The 12,949-nt window shown below is 35.4% G+C and overlaps 1 protein-coding gene across 5 annotated transcripts in view; it reads left to right on the plus strand.

Annotated features, from left to right (window-relative positions):
• Window positions 1–12,949, plus strand: part of Tenm1 (teneurin transmembrane protein 1) — an 837,569-nt gene that overhangs the window by 688,561 nt on the left and 136,059 nt on the right. For all 5 annotated transcript variants that reach the window (XM_087199780.1, XM_087199781.1, XM_087199782.1 and 2 more), the window contains 2 exons: window positions 4,069–4,188; window positions 9,997–10,258. In XM_087199780.1, coding sequence (XP_087055906.1) covers window positions 4,069–4,188; window positions 9,997–10,258 — 382 coding nt within the window. The remainder of the gene's footprint in view (window positions 1–4,068; window positions 4,189–9,996; window positions 10,259–12,949) is intronic.

A 12,949-nucleotide genomic window follows, 5' to 3' on the forward strand; every position in this document is an offset into this window, starting at 1 on the left:
AAGTTGCACTGAACATGCCCATGTAAGTTCAGGTCATCTTGCTGTAACCACCAACAGCAGGCAGAGGTTCTTATTTTTAAAGGTTCAAGGAAACAAAGCATCCCTTCCATGTCTGTGAATCAAAGGAGAGCCCCAGGCAAAAATGTAAAGCATGCAGTGTCTGCCAATGAGAGTACACAAGTACATGCACACGTGCGCATGCACACACACACACACACACACACACACACACACACAGGCACATAACCAGCACAAAAGATGATTATACAGTGCAAATATCTGCTGGACTCATGGGCAGGCCCAGCTTCATGACAATGCAACAATAGTATCAATTATCTGGCTTGAGAGATTCTGAAGATTTCTCTCTATATTATTGAACTGAAAAGGTTTCAGTAAAAGACAGGTCCTCAAAGGACTAGGACTCAGGTTGAGAGTAGTTTTGATGTAGCAAAAATTGAAGAGCTCAAGATGCTTCTCTGATACAAGCCAAGGACAGGCCAGATAGGGCTGCCTAATTTAGGTGTGAGTCAAGGAAACTGGGGACTTTCTGGGGTAGGAAACAGGGAGGCACCACAATGGGAATAGAAGAAAGTACAGAAAGTAAGATTGTGGCACTAACAAAGTCAGACCCCCACCATACACACTTCATTCCTCAGCTTGGCTCTAACCTTGGAAACAGATGAATTATACAGGCTGTATTGGATCTGAGAAGGATAATCAGAACAGGTCATATAAATGGGAGAGAAATTACATTTTAGGGGGTGCGTGAATCAAGAAAAACAAGACAGATACAATGCTACTGTCCACAATTAGGAAGAAAATTGAGTTTAGAAGCTGGGAGTCCACAAAATAGCAGTTGAGCTGAACAAAGCCGCACAATACCATCCTTGCCAAGAATATATATGAAGGCTCCCTACAGCTATTTGGAGCTGGTAGAGCCTAGGGCAGTGAGAAGGCTCAAGAGCTTTCTTTTCAAAATGGAAAGTTTGCTTAAGAAGTAGATTTTTCCCCCTAGGTTTCTGCATGTAGTGTCAGTCAAGCTTTCTAAACATTAAAAATAATATTTTAAACTGTCCTAAAATTTAGACAATTTAGATGACTGATATCAGTCATGGATTACAGTAAATACTAATAATCCAGAAATAAAAAGAGCTAAGAGTTATTCTTGTGAAAAATGGATGACAGGGAGTGTGTAAATAATGAGAGTAAATGCAGCAAGATAGAGGGAATCTTAGAACATTTAAAGTCTAATACATTACCAAGAGAGTTCAATACTGATAAATGTAGAATAATAAGTTTTATGGAGCTTTATCACATGCTGTAAGTTGGTGTGCATCATAAAATATGAGGAATAAAAAACGTAGGGGAGTTGAACGACAAGTCTGTGTGCATTATTTATGAATGATGAAGAGTAAAATGAACGAGAAAACCAGGTAGACAATCTCTTGAATAATGATGGCTTTGATGAGTACTTATCACACAAATCTGTGTGCTTCATAAAATATGAAGAATATTAAGGATCAGAAGAATCAAAAGACAAGTCTACTCAGAATGAGATACAGAATGAAGAAAGAGAGGAATACAAAGGAAATGTACAGAATAATGATGACTTTTATGAGACTTTCACTCACCAGCCTGGATCCTTCATAAATATAAGCCATACAGAAAATAAAAGAACAGCAAACAGAAGAGACAGATATGTGTTTGTCATAAAATATGAAGAAATAATGCCAACTAGGCTTGACAAAATAAAAACAAAAATAATCGAGCCTAGTACAGCTGTGGAAAGATACAATGTCTAGATTAATGTGGAAAAATAAAATGAGTGAGTGTAGAATTATCTTTCCAGTAGGGATTCAGCATGCACCTAGGTGGACATTATTTTTACAAAAGCCACCTTGTTAACTAGTGGGAAAACTGGCAAGTTTGCAATTAACCCTTACTAAACCCCAAAAAAGCCAACAGCATTCGGGGCTTAACTTGTTTCTAAGAGGTTTGGCTTCACTAACACACACTCTTCTCAGCCACTCCAGCTCCAAATCTTACGTAATTTGTAAGAGACTACCACAGCCTATTTCCACTTAATATATACCCATTTAAATTATGCAAATATTGCTTTGGAAAGATCTCTAAAAGTTTACTGTATATAACCAAAGATTCATTTTTTTTCATTTCTTGTTACATTAGACTTTGAACCTGGTATCAGATTTGTCAGGATAGGTTCAAAGTCCAGAATTCAGACTTCAAATGTCTTTTCTATTAGAACAAATAGGACTTCGAAATGATACAGAGACTGGGAAAATTAATTAGACATGGCAAAGCAAGTATCAATATGCCATTTGTATGCCATTCAGCACCATGTTTTACATAATTCATAGAAAAAGAAAGCTACTGATCTATTTTGGAAAACTAGGAATGTTGGTCTGGAGCTCAGAATATATAGAAGCACTAATAGCAATAATTATACTAGCTTACCTTTGTGTAATATTTAATGGCTTATAATTTGTGCTATGGAAGGGCCTGAGATAATTCATCATAATCCTATTAGCATAATTTATAACCAATTCCTTTGACTGCAATAGAATTAAGTTATGTGGTGTATTGACTAAAACAAACTCTAACTGGTAACTCTAGTGCTTACTCTCAGGTATTTGAGGTTTTTGTTTTGTTTTGTTTGTTTGTTTTGTTTTGCTCTGTATTTTTCCTTAAATGATCTTTGTGACCATGAACCTTTAGATACTTGCTTTGACTTTCTGCTTCTGATAGAAGAATATATAATCCCAGTGTGAAATTACAGTAGTAAGGCTACTCTGAAAAGCCATATTGGCCTAAATAATACGTCCCTTTTTTAATCCAAGATTGAGCTGCCCAGAATATCCTGAATCTCAGTTGGTGAAAAACTGACATTCATGCACTAGGAAAAATCACTGACCTTGTTCATTCTCCCGTGACCCTGTCAGTTCCAGCTATAAAATGCATGGCCAAGAGCTCTGAGCTGCCAAGACTAGGATTGATCTCTGGTGAAAAAACCAGCCCTGCCTTCCACTCCCAAATAATGGACCACTGAAAAATCTTTGCTTGGAAGTATCTCCAGGTCCTCTTACCTGCCAAACTCCTGGAATTTGTTACAGCTTATCAGCCAGTCTAGACAAAAAAGTAATAGATATTATAGTGAACTATGTCTCTGACAGACAGGCCTATTTAGGGACTATTTTAATGGAATCTCATTCTTCGGCAAGGATGAGACTCATTAGTTTAAAGGGGAAATGTTCTGCAATATTTTATTTAAACGAAGCAAAAAATATCAGGATGCCATAGTCAAGGATCATATCTCTCATGTAGACTTAACTTGTTCACTCAGCTTAGTTCGTTTGGTTGGGTTTTTTTCCAGACAAAACAATTAGGCATATATGTATCAATAGCCTTAAAAAATATTCATACATTTGTAAATACACAGAAAATAACAAGTTGGTAACTGCTGATTACTTGTAGTGAGAAAACCGGGAATAAGTGAGGAGAGGTGGTAATCAGGAACCTTAGTCATAGCTACAATGTACTTATGTCCTAACTAATGTAATTAACTTTGGTAAGAGAAAAGTGTCCTTCCACATAAGAAACAACTGGGCCGGGGATTTAGCTCAGTGGTTCCAGTGTCTGCCTTGCAAGCGCAAGGTCCCGAGTTTGATCCCTGGTACTAAAAACAAAAACAAAGAAACAACTCAATTTCCTAAAGTAAGTGGTAGCTTAAGCAAGTTATGAAGTGCCATTTTAAGGATATATTATATAATAACAGAATTATAGGTTAAGGAATTTCTAATTATATTGGGTGGTGTTGATAATATACCATTAAACTAAATGTATCAGAATTAAGAAATATACCTATTATGATCCCAACTTTGGCAGATTAAAAAAATGCACATATCCACCTTAAAATATTATTGGTACTTAGTACTGGTTGGTGAAATTATTGTTTTCTTGGTTATAGTTGACCATTTCCCAAAGTTTCTACAACTTGGCATCTAGATGCTAGTTTCGTCATACTTTATTTGCTTTGCGTTTGTGTTTCAGGCGTGCCTGTGTAATTCGAGGCCAAGTGGTTGCTGTAGATGGAACCCCTCTTGTGGGAGTGAATGTCAGTTTCTTGCACCACAGCGATTATGGGTTTACCATCAGCCGCCAAGACGGAAGGTATGTCAAAATTGCTTCTGATCATTGTAGAAGCCAAGTATTGACATTTAGCCATGGATAAAGCCGGGGTTCAAGACAATACAGTGAAGCTGAACGTGATGTCCATGCCTGTAATTCCAGCACTTTGGGAGGCTGAGGCAGGAAGATCACAAGTTCAAATTCCATCTAGGTAATGAGGCCCTGTCTCAAAATAAAAGTAGCTGGAAATGTATCTCAGTTGTAGAACATTGGGTTCAATCCCCAGTACCAGAACAAAAAAAAAAAAAAGACAGTGATATTGAGTCCATCTTCCTTTAGTTGTATCTAGAAAAGACATCGTTGATACTTATTTCTTCATTTTTGTCTTTCAACCTTTCACTATCATTCTCAAACCTGCCTGCCATGTGTAAAGTCTTGTACACTTCATCCAATTCCATCTGTAAATTCAACCTCCAATTTCAGTGAGATGACACAAATAATAAATAGGAAACTATGGAACACTTGGGCTATTCTTCCACAACAGGCCCCAAATATTTCAAAAATGAACATGTCCACAATGTTTTTAGAAAAACTCAAAATTCAACATTAATTAAGAGGTTTCTTTTTTTCAATGTGTCCTGCTTAGGCTGCCTATTTGCCCAGTGACTGCACCTGATTGATGAGCATGGTCAGTCTATTTAACTGTACTGACTTAACCTGAAGCACCACATCCAGGACTTCTCTAGGTTTTCTGAGACCTGGGAAGCAAGACCGCTAAGTAAAATCTTTTCATCGTGGAAAAGGATTCACTTGCAGAAACATTCATGTTGCTATCATTTATATAGACATTTGTTCAGAATATCTGAGTTAATAGATCCATGTGTCCATCTTGAAGGTATTTATGACTTTCAGGAACACTGTAATAATGGACTCGAGGGGCCCTAGTCTCCAGGTGGCTACCCTTAATGTGTCATACTCATAACAAATCACTTCAGTACTCTCAGAAAAGATCTGTTAACTTGGAGCTTTATCACACTGTGAAAGACTACCTCATTTCAAGAACCTACAATCAAACCTTATTAGTCCTAACTCCTTCAAAAATGCTAATTATTCAACTTGGGCTGTGTTGAATTTATTCTTTCAACACCCTGTCAAGAAAGTGCTTGTAAAAGAAGAGTTAAATAAGAAAGAGTTTTAACCTCCCTAAAAAAAACTGCTTTAAGAACTTTAGTAGATTATTTGCATGTAAATTATATTGCTAATACTAACCAGTCATCTCTTTATTATAATAAGTTCAGTGAAACTACTTTCATACCAAGTAGTCTAGATAAATAGACTGTCTTTCCTGTCAAATATTCCATAATTAGGGCTCTCTGTTAATTTAAATGGGCCTGTCTCCCAATTTAATTAAGTGATGGAATTTTGGTAGTTCACTAACCAGTAACTGATATACAAAATTAGCCTCTCATTTGCCAGCATCTTCAACCATGTGCCATAAATTGAGAAACTGATTCTTTCTTCAAATCAAATATGCCCTCTGAGACACTGACTTCTCATAACTTCTCATGGAAAACTGACAGCCTTCAGTTCTTTGTTGCTGTTGTTTAGTTGTTTTTAGTTTGGATACAAAGATTTATGTGAATTATTTGATACAGAAGAAGCAAAAAGAATCTTGATATCTAGAAAGTCTCCAAGTTTTTGCTCCAGATTACAGAGAACATTAAAGAGGGTAATTTTTGTTGTTATTTTTCTGTTTTTAATCTTAGTAAATTCCCAAGACCCTCCTCTGCTGAGCAATCTGTGAGTACATTTATGTATATGCAGATACTAGCCAAAGTCCCCTGGAAGTAACTCTCCTTTCAAGTTCTATAAAGGTGTAAGTGTTCAAAATATATGGCCCAAATTCCAACCAGTTTGTCCCACTTTTATTCCTTAGACATAAATTGACAGTATGGAGTTTTCAGTTATATGTCTTTGCTCATGGCTACCTCAGATTAAATAAGTACATTTCAAAAGTACAAATGATAAGTGAAACATACTGGAGAGTAAAGAATAAAGAAAAACTGAGATTAGCATACAGATACCTAGTAGGCAAAGTTTGATATGTGCAGTGCCAATGGGGTTCTCTGTCTCCAAATATCAATCCCACCAGTCTATTGCAGTGCTTGTAATTCTCACCAGTGGTATCATTGTGTTGGTTTAAATTGTCAGCTCTCTCAAATTCCATGTCAAATGCAAAGATTTTATGTGAAATATTGAGCTGTTTACTCCCACTGTTTGTTCCCAGTGTTTACTCCCACTGTTAATCAACCACTTGCTGATTGACAGCTTTCCCTAGAGAACCAGGAAATGTGTGGCTCACTGGGCCAAAGTGATGTATACAAGGCAAAAAGAAAGATGGTGCTGGGAGACTGAGTCCTTTAAAAGTGTGATGATTAGGTATTGAGGTAGGCAAAGACCAGCATAGCAGAAAAGCAAAGGCAAGTCTTAAGGAAAAATAAATATTTATGAGTCTTTTGTATATCAAACATTTTTATTAATGTCATTCTATTTTCATCCTCACAACAACCCAATGAAGCAGATATTATCATCCTCCACACTTGGAAGATGAGAAAACTTACCCAGATTAACATGTCTAATATAAACAGAGCTCAAGATCTGAACCTAAGTAACTTGACTCATATCTTCATCTTAGATATATAACTAGTGCTCAGTAAAGGGTTGAAAATGAACTATTTATAAATATTTTGGCTAATGATAAAAAAAGTAAAGTAATGGTTTTCTTAGAAGGTTCTTGCAAAACATAAAATGTCTCAAGAATTTTCTTCTGAAGACTAGAATATGAAAAGACAGTTCCCTGTAATCTTCCTCAAGGCAAAAATTTGTTCATTGATAGATACCATAAGGCACTGCACAGGATACAGCAGTCTTCCATCTACGGACAGAACTGGGTTGATGTTATACAATGACAACAACGTCCAACAAATATTCTCCCTTGGGTCTTTTATAACCACTCTCATTTGACTTGAAAACCTGTTCTTAATGATCCATGCAAATGGGGATGATTTGTGATAGGAAAAAATGCCAAGGAATTAATCATTCAGAGAGCATTCTGTTTGACATTAAAATAGTTTAGGTGGAATTTGGCTACACATCCACCTTCTACCTCCATGTCAATTAATGAGTGAAGCAGGCATTGTTTACTATGTATAACAGCAAGGTGGGAAGAGAAGTATATCATTCAGGACTCTCCAGGGAAATAGAAAAATAGAATATATAAAAAGTAGGAGAGAGAGAGACTGATTTCAATTTATTTCAAGGAACTGGCTTACATGGTTGTGGGGGCTGGTAAGTCTGAAATCTTCAGGGAAGGATGGCAGATTGATAACTCTCAGAATGTAGTTGATGCAGCAGTCTTGAGGCAGAATTTTTTTTTCTTACTCAGGGAAACTGCTGTTTTGCCCTTAAAGCCTTCAACTGATTGCATGAGATGAGACCCAAATGTATTACTGAGGATATTCTCCTTTACTTAGTGTCAACTGATTGTAGATATTAACTACATCTACAAAATACGTCCACAGCAACACCTACATTGGTGTTTGGCTGAATAAATACTATAACCTAGCAAATTGAGACATAAAACTAAGCATCAAAAAGCCTGGGAGAAGTTCCAAGAGGAACTTAAACATCAGTATCTGCTCATGGAGATAATCAAGAGCTGGCCTATAGTTAATTTGAACTACAAAAAAAGAAAACTGTACAGTAAATTTAGAGGGACAGTGTATCTGATTTGGAAACGTTAACCTTTGTTGACTCGCTACTGTATACTTGACCTTTAAGTCTTTACCTCATTTATTCATTTACAAAAGTAGCTAAGAGATATGTCATATTGGCCCCATTTTACTAATGAGAAAATTGCAATTCATGGAGGTTAAATAGCCCAAAGACACAAAGTTAACATGATAGAGCTGGGAATCAAACTAATATATATATGAAACCAAACCCCCATTCTTTCTACAAAACAAGGTGACTCTCCAGTCTGGTTAATATTTCCAGAAGTAGAGAATAATTCCCAAGTACATATGTGGAGGTTTTTTTTCATAGGTTAGTTTTTGTGTTTGTTCTTTGTTTTTAAATAAATGACCACTTTAGTTTTAAGGAGGCAGGATGAGCAAAGCAAATAAACTTGCCCAACGACAAAGTAGAAGGTGAATAAGGAGAAAGATTTGACAAGTAGTGTCACTTTCTTCCCCAATACACTTGCCTTTATCTGCTCCCATATTATCATGAATTCAACCTCTCTGTCTTAAACCGTAAGATGTTTGGTGTTTCTTTTGTAATTCAAATCTAGATGATTTTCTATAACTAATGCATTTCTGAAATCCTCTTTTTAAAAAACCTTACTATTATAGCTAGTTCACTGAAAAATACCAATAAGAAAACAGTATTATCCATCATTTGTTGCAGTCCATTTATCTTTATCTGAAAGATTTCTGCAACAAGAAATGATTGGTAATGCTATAATAAATATAATAAATGTAATGTGAAGGGAGTGATGAGATGTCCATAATTAAGTCTGATTCCCTATCGGGGCTTTTTATCATTGAAGATGTGTTTTACTGAAAGGTGTTTTTTTAACAGAAGGAAGTTCTTCCATCAGTCTCCTGTGGATTTACATTGCTTTGAATATTAGGCAGGGAGCACCATATTGCACTTTACCTATTATTTTTAAGATATAATGGTAATAATTTATCATTATCCTACTTTTACATGGTATTTTATCTTTTTCAATGTTCTCAAGTACATCATCTCAAAGACATCATTATACTTAAAAGAGAAGTACGGTAGAACCATCTAGGGGAGAATGAACTGAAATTTCAGTCTTTTATGCTCTGTTTTAATAATCTTATGAAAGACCACATCTACAGATGAACAGAGTTGGATTAGAGGAGAAGTAGTCTTGCTTTGTCAGAGATATAGAAGGAGATATAAGCAGAGATAAACAGGGTCCTTTATAAGTTGTCTTACAAAAGGAAGCCAAGAGTCTTTCTGGAGCAAGCCAAAACTTCTAAATATAGATTTCAAGCAGAATAAGGATCCAAAGAGGGTTGTGAGGTGTGAGAAATTCATGTGTGTTACAGTTCAACATGTCCCCCCCCCAAATTTTCCTTTTTTGGTTTCTTTGTCCAAAAGTTATTTCAAAAGTTTCTGACATTGTTTGTGACCCTGAACAGATATTTGACTTTTTGATTCTGTACTTTTTATATTACATTATCAAAAATTTTTAATATTAATGTTTTATTATTTTTGCAGATATTTGGCATTTATTCATCATAAGTTTAAACTTTACAAAATATAAAGTACTAGTCCTTGTCTCAAATCCATCTTTTTTCATACACTCATTTTTAAATGTTTTTATTTTTAAGACATAGTAATTGTATGTAATTCTGAATATAGTCTGACATATCAAATTTTCTTAGTGAATAATGCATTATATTACAGTTGCTTCTCAATGTTAGATGATCATCTTTCTGTTATCTTGAGGACAAGGGAGAATAACGATGTCAGATTTGGCTCTATAAAATGAATGTAACAGTGTTATTTAAGATAGCATTAAAATTTTGGTTTATGAATTCTGAGTGAATATTAACTGGTAGTATGGAATTTCTTCTCAAAAATCTACTGGATAGTGAAAAAAAAGTCATCCATGGAATGAATATTTAGCTAGAGTAAGTTTATAAAATAGAAGAGTCAAAAGAAGTAGAGGAAACTAAAATTAACCTATGTTTAACTATACTTTTATTTTGGTTACCCATTTGGTTGACATTGTCTTACTTTGTTCCTTCTCAGCTTTGACCTTGTAGCCATTGGTGGTATCTCTGTCATCTTAATCTTTGACCGATCACCTTTTCTGTCTGTGAAGAGGACACTCTGGTTGCCTTGGAATCAGTTTATTGTGGTGGAGAAAGTAACCATGCAGAGAGTGGTATCAGACCCACCATCCTGTGATATGTCCAACTTCATCAGCCCAAACCCTATTGTGCTTCCTTTACCACTCACATCATTTGGAGGGTCCTGTCCAGAGAGGGGCACTATTGTTCCTGAGCTTCAGGTGGGTATTGAACTTTGAAGGTGTAAAGACATAATATCATGTGGTGGCCAACAGTGTATAATGACTAAATTCCTTTTCTTGCCAGCTTCATAATGTGTAGCTCTTCATTTCTCAAAAGAAGATTCCAGATGTAGTCTCTTCATCACACATTTGCAAGGGGATTGACCAGGGAATTAGGGCACTATCTGATCAAGGAAAAGTAAAATAAAGTAGTTGTCATGAGAATTAAACCCCCAAACTTGATCTAATGAATATTGTGCTCTAAAGAACAAAGCTAGCTGGCTTAGTAATGGTAGCAGTATAATCGATGAGCTTGGACCATTTGTGGTTCTGAAATTAAAGCCCTTTAAGAAATCTCATTTTCTCCCATTGTGTAGTTTGTATCCATTATCATCATTCTTAGAAGTTGTGATGATTCTTCTTGTTTAGCTGTGTTTAGTAAAGGCAGTTTTCAAGACTGCAGCATTTTTTAAAGGCTTTGATTCTGAGTGTTCAAGCTTTATAGTTAAGAAAAGACTTTTCAAACCTTTACATTTTAGCATTTCTGAAAATTCTTCTTTTTAATTTTTAAACTTTATTTTTATTAATGAATATTGTCATACATATTGATCACATTCATTATAGGGAATTTACATGATATATCTTAATTCTTTTTTTCCCATTCTTCTCCCTTCCCTTCAACCCTTCTTCCCCTCCCCATTTACACAAACGTTGCTTCCACTTTTTTCCTTCCATTCTCTTTTTTCCCCCGTTCCATTCCTTCTCTTCCCTTTCCCATTTGAACAAGTTCTTCCTACTTCCCCATATCTATCCTCCATTGTGCTCCTTACTTACCCATTGAGTTTCTCACACAAGACAAACAATGCAACATTTAAACTTGTTTGTCCAACTTATTTCACTTAAGATTATGGTCTCCAGGTACACTCATTTTCTTACAAATGATTCAAGTTTATCTTTCTCTTTTTTTGGTACCAGGGATCGAACTCAGGACCTTGTGCTTGCAAGGCAGGTGACGGAACCACTGAGTTAAATCCTCGGCCCCAAGTTTATCTTTCTTAATGGGAGAGTAGTATTCCCATTGTATATAAATACCACATTTTCTTTACCCATTCATCTTTTGATGGTCATATGGGCTGTTTCCAAGATTTAGCTATTATAAATTGTGCTGCTATAAGCATAGATATGCATATATCACTGTGGTATGATGCTCTTAAGTCTAAGATACATAGAAGGAAAACAGCTAGGTCAAATAGAACCTGTAGTTTTAATTTTTAGAGGAATCTCCATACTAAGTTCCATAGTAGTTGTACCAGTTTACAGTCCCACCAGCAATGAGCATTCAGTATTGTCATTTCAATATTAAGTCATTCAAGCAGCCATAGTAAAATTTCCTCACCACATTATAAAAACATTTTAATGAGATTTAAATTTGGAAACCACCAAAATGGGATCCTCAGTCTTAAAGACTCAGAAATCAAGAAGTATACTAAAAAAAAAAAAAAAAAAAAAAAGAGGTAAATGAATTCTCCAAGATTGAATTGATTTTTCTTCTGTCATGATATCCCTACCCAGAGAATACCATTTAGGAAAGAATCGTTTAAAAATAATACTCTATTAGAAAAGCAGTCCAAGAAGTTGCCCCTTTCAGACTTTTCTTTTATGAATAAAAGAAGAAAAGAGAAAATATATTAGTGATTATATTTGATTGGTCCTCCAATTTTTTCACAGATGTCATTAGGAACTATGGATCTTCTTTTACACAAAAGTTTTAAACTTAACTAGGATTCTATGTCCCTTAGGGAAATGAAATGCTAAAGTGGTGGTTGTCATGTTATCTTTTGCTATATTATTCTTTTGTCACTACCTCAGAAGACAGTCAGTGAACAACTCTGGTATCAAATAGCTAATGTACAGGAACCAAAACTGAGTAAAGAGTACACAAGAGAGATTAGGTCCTTGGAGAAAACGGAATGACCAAAGTTCCACGACACTCTGGGATGTCATGGACTTAACAATCTGTTCTGTTGAACACTTCCCTCACAAATTTGGGAAAGTAAGAGAGGACAATATTCAGAGGTAAAAATGAACAAAGGCACAAAAATATCCACACTACCTATGTCACTTTAAATATGTTGAATAGAATAAGCTTTTTCTTCAGATGTCCCATTTTGAAACATGAAAGTCATGGAACAAATTCTGTTTTAGTTACTTTTTAATGGCCATTTAACACCATCTGTAGTAATAAACAAACAAGTAATAGCAATTAATCAAAGAAGCCAAGTGATATTTTCCCTCTGTGACCAACATTTAAGATAGAATTCTCAGAGGAATTAGTGGGAGCTATGTGCTTCTCAGTCATACGTGCCAACTTAAAGAAAATTGTTCCCAGTCATTGGTACAGTTAGACACAGAGGAAAATGTAAGAAATTTTTGGTTAAAAATTCAGCCTCAGGGTCATTCCAAAGCTCCAAAGAAAATGAGTTTGTTGACATTAGTAAAGATTAATTCTAGGCTTACCCTAATCTTTATCATAAATTATCACTTACTGAACCTGCTTCTAGAGTCCTTCCTCTTAGAAAGCCTAGCTTGAATAAGAATTGTACCAGTGGTTTTGGGACTTAATACCAAACAAGATTTTCTGTATGTTATATACAAGGGGAAAAAAGAGACCCTTTATTGGAGCCTATAGTA

Source organism: Heterocephalus glaber, unplaced genomic scaffold (assembly GCF_053883595.1).
Source record: "Heterocephalus glaber isolate CG9 unplaced genomic scaffold, H.glaber_assembly_v1.0 deba00001729, whole genome shotgun sequence".
In the NCBI taxonomy this organism is placed as follows: Eukaryota; Metazoa; Chordata; class Mammalia; order Rodentia; family Bathyergidae; genus Heterocephalus; species Heterocephalus glaber.